At 39.6% G+C, this 8,386-nt stretch overlaps 1 protein-coding gene across 1 annotated transcript; it reads left to right on the top strand.

Annotated features, from left to right (window-relative positions):
* The first annotated feature begins 1,477 nt into the window (after positions 1 to 1,477).
* Positions 1,478 to 8,380, top strand: golga5 (golgin A5). Its single transcript, XM_042388254.1, has 13 exons — positions 1,478 to 1,681; positions 2,714 to 3,376; positions 4,123 to 4,317; positions 4,406 to 4,625; positions 4,715 to 4,838; positions 4,998 to 5,201; positions 5,481 to 5,651; positions 6,385 to 6,513; positions 6,636 to 6,734; positions 6,849 to 7,068; positions 7,557 to 7,656; positions 7,766 to 7,829; positions 7,935 to 8,380. The coding sequence occupies exons 2-13, from the start codon at positions 2,722 to 2,724 to the stop codon at positions 8,013 to 8,015; spliced, it is 2,262 nt and encodes a 753-aa protein (XP_042244188.1). The 5' UTR covers positions 1,478 to 1,681; positions 2,714 to 2,721; the 3' UTR covers positions 8,016 to 8,380.
* The last annotated feature ends 6 nt before the right edge of the window (positions 8,381 to 8,386 follow it).

Genomic DNA, 8,386 nt, shown 5'->3' with positions numbered 1-8,386 from the left:
AGAGAAAGTTATCTGGCTTTGTGTGCTTTATTTTGCAACTGCCAATTGCAATTCTCTTTTAAAGAAGCTACTTTTATTCAAAGTTAAATTAGGTAAACAATACTCTTACTTGAGAACGACATGCAGTAAATATTCTACTGATGGGTTTTTTTTAAATGGTCAGTAACATTTCTTGTCAAATTTTGTTGTGTTGTGTTTTTAAACATATTTAAATGCAGCATTACAGGACTGGTCCAGAAAAGGAAAAAACATGCACAGCACTTAAAATGAAATAAAATGATAATTATTGATATATGGTTCAAATTGTGGCCAATGTTCCCAATTCATTTATCTACAGCTGTCCTTTTAAGTCCAAATTATATTTGACTCCCAAAGATTCTAGTGGTTTCTTCCATTTCTGCAGAAAGAGTTGGGTTCACTGATTTTCAAGTGTCTTGGAAACATCTGCACAGTTTTGAGAAAGAAATGCACAAACTGCAGATTTAGTGTCTGCTCTGTTTACCAGTGTTTATGTTTATATTGATAGGAGCCAGCGGTGGAAGAAGTACTCGGATCCTTTACTTCATTAAAAGTACCAATACAGCAATGTAAAAATACTCCATTACTAGTAAAAGTCCTGCATGAAAAATAGAATCCTACCTAAGTAAAAGTACATAAGTATTGGCAGCAAAATGTAGTTAAAGTATTGCAGTAAAAGTACTGGTTTGGTCCCTCTGACTGATATATTATTATATATGACATCATTAGATTATTAATACTGAAGCATCAGTGTTAGAACAGCATGTTACTGTTGTAGCTGCTGGAGGTGGAGCTAGTTTCAACTACTTTATATACAGTTAGCTTGTTTAGTCCAGTGGTTCCCAACCTAGGGGTCGCGCCCCTCCAAAGGGCCACCAGATAAATCTGAGGGGTCGTGAGATGATTAATGGGAAAGAAAAGACGAAAAAACAAAGTTCTGATACACAAATGTGTTTTCAGTTTTTGGACTTTTTCTCTAATCTTTGATTTTTGGTGAAATATTTGATCATTTGAACATTTATTGAAATGAAACCATGTGAGACGTTTAGAGGGAAAAATCACTATTTGGTGGAGCTGTTAACAAGTCATAGACATCTGAAATGTGACCCGACTACACGCTGCTTTTTGTAAGACATCAAAAGCCAAAAAGGTTGGAAACCACTGGTTTCATCTTTAACAATATGTTGTATTTTAAAAGCTTGTTATATTATCAATTGTGTCAAATCTTCATCTGAAAAGTAACTGAAGTTGTCAAATAAATCTGGTGGAGTAGAAAGTACAATATTTCCCTCTGAAATTTAGTGGAGTGGAAGTATAAAGTAACATCAAATGGAAATACTCAAGTAAAGTACAAGTACCTCAAATCTTTTCTTAAGTACAGTACTTTACTTTCCACCACTGATAAGAGTATACAAACAAGCGGGGTGCTGAGCCATCGGTTTATTTTCCATCAGGCTCCGCTGAAGCCAGTCTGTTGTGGGGTCCTTGCTCGCAGAACTTCCTGGTCCACGTATTGAAAAGAATCACCAATATCCTTATTTGACAGATAATGACATTGGACAGTGAATATCCAAACGGTATTCCTCTTTCATGTTCAGCAGTTACACCTCGGCGGTAGCCAGCTGACCTGAGGCGTTTTTGCATTTGGACGTCATTTCAAACGGTGAGTTGGAATTGACGTAGCTTTCCTGAGCTAGCCTGTTAGCTTTAGCAGAGATGAGGATTATGATAAACCAACTGTGTTTACACCAATTATATGATAGCGGTGGCTACTGATGAGTCATGTTATACTGTTATGTGTCCATGTATTTGTGCCAGAAACGTCGTTGCAGTAAAGTCAGCCCCGACTCTGTTGAGTTATTGACTTAGCATGCTATCGTCTCCCTCCGCTAAGATATGCATTTATTTATCAATCTTAACCTTAACTGTATGTCACCTAAAACTAAATGTGATGCAGCTTGTCTGTGATGTTCAGTTCATCCTGAAATGTGTGCTGTAATGTTTTTGCCAATGGTGGAAAGTAACTAAACACATTTACTCAAGTATTGTACGTAAATACAATTTTGAGGTATTTTTACTTTGAGTATTAACATTTTTTCCTACTTTATACTTCCACTCCACCACATTTCAGAGGGAAATATTGTACTTTTTACTACATTTATTTGACAGCTTTAGTTACTTTTCAGATGACGATTTGACACAATAGATAGTATAACAAGCTTTTAAAAACAACACATTATTAAGATTAAACCAGTGATTTCCAGTTTAGCTTTTGACATCTTACACTCCCATTTATCATCTCATGACCCCTCAGATTTATCTTGTGACCCTTTGGAGGGCCCTGACCCCTAGGTTGGGAACCACTGGACTAATCTAGCTAACTGTAGCCTATATAAAGTAGTACAAACTAGCACCACCTCCAGCAGCTACAACAGCAACATGCTGCTCTAACACTGATGCTTCAGTATTGATAATCTAATGATGTCATATATAATAATGCATCAGTCAGAGGGACCAAACCAGTAATTTTACTTAAATACTTTAACTACATCAAGCTGCTAATACTTATGTACTTTTACTTAGGTAGGATTTTTCATGCAGGACTTTTACTTGTAATGGAGTATTTTTACATTGCCATATTGGTACTTAAGTAAAGAATCTAAATACTTCTTCCACCACTGGTTTCTGCCATCAGAATGCAAAATGTCTTGGTTTGCTGAGTTTGCTGGGAAAGCTGAAGACTTCCTGAATAAAGTGGACCAGGGAGCTGCCACCGCTCTGAGCAAAAACCAGGAGAAAACATCCTCCTTCAAGTCAATTTACGAAGGCGATGCAACTGTCCAACCTGAATACAACCCTGCGGGGTACAAGACCGACGCAGCTGTGACACATCATGCCTATGCATCCTCTCACGATACACCAAGCTACATCTCTGCAGCAGCGGGCAACATCAAGAGAACCAATGCAACCCTGGTGGCAGGCACAGCCAACGTGTCCAGTACCAACTCTGGCTCAGCAGGCAGTCCTCCCAGCTCTGCCAAGACCTCCTCTGGCTTCGTGAGGCCCAAAAAGAGCGAGCAGGATGTGGACGATGACATGCTTTTTGACTTTCTGAACAGCTCGGACCCTCCAGTCAGCAACAGGAGGGATTCAAGAAGAGAACTTGCAAAAGTGGCAGTTCCAGTCACCGAGGCCCAAAACCCAACACCTCCCCCCTCCACTACTCCTCACACCATCCCCTCAGCCCCGTCCACGCCCCCCTCAACCCGCGGTGTGTCCCGGGCCTCAAGCCTCAGCTCGCTGTCTGCTCACAGCATCAAAACATCAGAGGAGAGCTCTGCTAAAGAGCCAAGCCAAGGTATGAGCTCCTCAGGCCAAACTCAAGTCTTTTTTCACCACTGTTTTCAGTGTTTTTACTACATGTTGTATTTCATGTTTTGTATAACAACACTATCTCCAGATGTGGCTGATTTGTAACATAAACTAGATCCAAACTGGTCATTTTGCAGGATTTTCTTTATTCAACAAATGAGACACTTGGCCAATAATATTGTGACTCAGATACTCTGTTATGATTTCAAAAGATATATTAAAGTTATCTTGAGTAGAGCTGCAATGATTTGTCAATCAACAGAAAATTAATCTGCAGCTATTTTGATTATCGATGAATCACTTTAAGCCATTTTTAAGAAAAAATGCTAAACTTCTCTTGTTCCAACTTCTTAAATGTGAATATTTTCTGGTTCCTCTATGATAATAAAATAAAATGTGGACTATTAGTCAGCACAAAACAAGACATTTTAGGTTGCATCATGGACTTTAGGAAACAGTGATCAACTCTTTTCATCATTTTCTGGCGTTTTATAGACCTAACGACTAATAGATTAATCGAGAAAAGAATAATCAGATTAATCTATAATGGAAATAATTGTTAGTTGCAGCCCTAATCTTGATATTCATGTTTTATTACACAGTCCAGCTGTAGTTGGAAAACTGTACAACACACAAAGCCACAACTACAGCCAGATTTCTTTCATAATAAAGTTACTGTATATTAATTTCAGGCATTTATGTCTCTGTGTGGTAACATCATGTCCAACACAGACACACCTGAGAGTTCAGACTCGGGCATGGCTGTCCCTCAGGAGTCCAGCAGATTGGAGCCTCTTCCTGTAGAGGAGCCGCAGAGCCAAGTCCTGTCCAGCCTGCGTTTGGAGAACCAACTGCTGCGCAGTGAGGTGGCTTCCCTCAACCAGGAGATGGCTTCAGTCATCCAGAGAGCAAAAGACTTGCAAGACGGTAAGAGAAAAGACAAAACCTGAACAATGATGGCCTACATTCATGCACCTTTCTCTGTATTGATTATGTTTTTTTTCTACTCCTGTAGATTTGAATCACGCCCGACTACGATCAGACAAATTTAACTCAGAGCAGTCACAGACTGACCGGACGTTACGACAACTGCGGTCACAGGTTGATGACCTGACAGAGGCCCTCTCTGCCAAAGATGGTCAACTTGCAGTCCTGAAAATCAGACTAGATGAAGCTGATCAGCTGCTTAAGTCCCGCAGTACTGCACTAGAGGAGGCACAGAAGGAAACATCCAGGTACGCTCTTCATGACACATCATTTTGAAGTAGAGATCAGCATTTTTAGGAATTGTTTTGGACACTATTTTACTGTTGTGTTTTTTTAGAATTATGCAAAACCACACAGAAGGGAGCAGCATACAGTCCCAAGCTCTCGAGACGATGCAGGAGAGGCTGCGAGAGGCTGAGCAGGCTGTTAGGAGGGAACAGGACAGCTATCGGCAGATGCAGGTGCTCCACTACATATATGATGGTTAAGAAAATCTTCTATCCGCCTTTACATTTAGTTATTTGTGCCTGAGTAGAAATAGAAATCAATTTTATGTGCACACTGAAAAACTCAAGTCGAGACTGAACACATGGAAATTCTAATCCTGTCTTCTTGTTTAGAGTGAGTATGCTGGTCGCCTGTCCAGACTGGAGGCTGAGAGACAGACCCTCGCTGAGACGGTGACAGCAACAGAGCGGCGAGCAACAGAGGAGAAGCTCAGGATGGACGACTTCCAACAGCAACTGAAAAGTGCCAAAGCTGCAGCTGAGACTGCCAAGCAGGAGTTACAAGACTATAAGCATAAAGCCTCACGAATCCTACAAGTAAGGCTCACTGCCGCAGGCCCTCAATAAAACCACAGTTTTCACAGGTAGCATCTGAATTTATTTGAATTATGCCAGGCTAAAACTAACCTTGTGACCAAGAATTATGCACGTTTCAGAGGACAATATTTTTTTTTTTTACATAAAGATTTATACTTTTTAAATTGTGTTTTTCTGTTTTTGTGTCCCATTGGGATCCTGATATTCTTCTTTATCATCAGCTTTATTTTTTGCATCACTAAACTTTTAACTGCAAACTTTTTAATAATGTTTCTTTAGTCCAAAGAGAAGCTCATCAGCAGTCTGAAGGAAGGATCTGGTCTGGACACACTGGACGGCAGCGGGGCCATGGCTCTGGAAATGGAGGAACTGCGTCACGAGAAGGATCTGCAGAGGGAAGAGATCCAAAAACTACAGGGGCAAGTGCGCGTGCTCCGAACAGAAATACAGGTGAGATGCTGTACATGTCAAGAAAAGAAAAAAATGGCAAAGTGGAAATAAAAAAGTAATAAGATACTATATTGAACCCTGTGTGGACAGTCCTGGGTGATGGCTTCATTAGGAGGTTTCCAAATATAAATGCAGGCCGGATTAGATGAATCTCTCATACAATAGGCCCCAATGTGAAAACATCTGTAATTGGTCTAAAATACGTGACATGACTGGTGTCACTTCCTCTTTTGTGAGCCGTTTGTTTACAAATCACTTTCAGCATGTAGTATATTTAAAGGTACACTGTGGAGTTTTTGACCTCTAGTGGTGCTATGGAGCAAGTTGCAGTAATGTGCCATTGAATGCAGCAATGAAAGAAGAAGACTACGAGCCAGCAAACAATGCTGGATTTAAAATACTTTTAAAAAATTGATTTTGCAAATTTTTGTATGAGGGGAAAAGGATTTCACATTTCGTGTTTGTTGGACCTCAAAGACATACACGAGTACTGGTAAATAAAACAATGTAAACATAACTTCTTGTTTGTTCAGAAGAAAACTCCACAAGGCACCTTTTAAACAAACAAAGCCACAGTGACCGCACACAAATTTGTACGTGGCTCTGTAATCAAGTGTGTTTTTAGGTTTTCTTTCTAACTTTAGTTTGACTTTGTTGACTTTGTTCCTTGTACGAAAAGATCATGAGATATCGGTGATTGAGCTGTACACATCGGACATGTTTTCTCTCTCAGGATTTGGAGAATCAGGCCCTGACGGAGACAGAAGCGTGGCGGGAGCAGCAGGTGCAGTTACAGGAGCAACAGGCTCTACAGAACAGAGCTAAGCAGGAGGTGGAGGCTGAAGTCGAGCGTTACAAACAGGTAAACTACAACTGCGTCATGGATAGATCTTGAAATTACATGTATAATTGTTGCATGTCTTATCAAACTCTTAAGTTGTGTGAAATATTTTTATGTTTGTTTGTTTGTTTTTTTAATCATAGGAGCTGCAGTACTTGGAGGAAGAACAGCATCGGGCCAAAACAACTCTGCAGAGCCGAATCAAGGACCGAGAAGATGAAATCCAAAAACTCAGGAATCAGGTGAATTTCTCCTTCAATGCTTGGGAATTTAACAGAAATCTTCAAGTAGATGTTTTAAAATGCTACACATATCTAACTAACAAAGCGTATTCTGGTATTTCTTTACTCCTCCAGTTGACCAACAAGACTCTCAGCAGCAGCCAGACAGAGCTGGAGAATCGGCTCCACCAGCTTACAGAGACGCTGATCCAGAAGCAGACGATGTTGGAGGCTCTGGGCACGGAAAAAAGTTCCCTGGTCTTCCAGCTGGAGCGACTGGAACAGCAGCTGAAGAACGCCCAGGGAGGACAAAGCGGAGGGCCAGCCATCAACATGAGCAGTATTGATGGACCAGGTAGGCTAGGTTAAAGCAGGTGAATGTTAGGGGGTCAATATGTAGTCGTATGGTAGTTTTATCTCAATCTCAGATATCAATGCAGAAATCTTGAAGTTTAGTTCAGTCATGACAGCACAATTTCGGCTTTCAAAAGTAACCAGTATTTAAATTTTCAATGCTTCTATGAGGCCAAAGCACGCAGAACACTTTGTATCATGAGAATCCAGCGCTGAAATTAGACTTTTGTAGAAATTTTCATTGCCAGAACAGCAGCAGCTGATTTACCTTTACAGTTGATCCATTTCCCTTGTTTTTTTTTGTTTTTTAAATTTTATTCTAATAAAGTTTTGCATGTCTCTCCCTGATATCAAGAGAATTCAAGAGTTTTTTTTTTTTGTTTTTTTTTAACAAACATTTGGTCATTTTCTGTTTCTTTAGTTTCAATAATTGATCAAATTTAATCTTGACTTCACTGTTAATGTCTTTTCTGCTTGTTAAATTTTCAGGAGCACGACAAAGAAACACACCAGTCCTTTTCAGTGATCAGGAGAGTCCAGGGATGTACGGCAAAGTACGCAAAGCAGCCAGCACCATCGACCGTTTCAGGTAAGCTTTTACAAGTATTTTTATCCTCGATGTTATTGTAGAATAATTACACAGTTTTTCTAAGTAACATGTGATCTTCAATGATAAATAGAAAATCTTGTAATTTCAGCATAAGACTGGGGATCTTCTTGAGGCGCTACCCAATGGCCAGAGTTTTCATTATATTGTACATGGTGAGTATTTGTTTGAGATGCAAGTTTTTTTGCATTTGTAATATGATCAAATGGTGAACAACAGTTAATAAAATAATTAAACAACTTGTCAACTTCTTTTCACAGGCTGTACTGCATCTGTGGGTCATGATTGTTCTTCTTACTTACACACCAGAAATGCACCACGGCCATCCTGATGGAAGATAGAAGACTCTAATGTTACAGGCTGTTGTTTAAAGATGTTTGCTCTATGTAAGGATGGTACAAGCTGCTGGAATATGGGCTCTGGGACCTGACTCTCCCTGTTTTGCACAGATATGCTATGAATTAAAGACATTTCCTCTGATTTATTCTTTACCGTTTCCCATTGAAGAAATATAAATGACAACTACATTAAGTTTTAAAATAATTATGGAGTGATATACTGTATTGGTGGTCTCATGAAAGGACATTAAATCAAATGATCTTGCATCTGTTGTTCTTATCACCTTCTTTCAGACCTCTGTTCTCCTGAGAGATTGTATTTAACACTGTAAAAAAGAATCTTTTAATAAAGAAATTAGAAGAAACAACACCGC

The sequence above is a fragment of the Thunnus maccoyii genome, chromosome 16, assembly GCF_910596095.1.
Source record: "Thunnus maccoyii chromosome 16, fThuMac1.1, whole genome shotgun sequence".
In the NCBI taxonomy this organism is placed as follows: domain Eukaryota; kingdom Metazoa; phylum Chordata; class Actinopteri; order Scombriformes; family Scombridae; genus Thunnus; species Thunnus maccoyii.
This window is presented reverse-complemented; position numbering and strand designations above follow the sequence as displayed.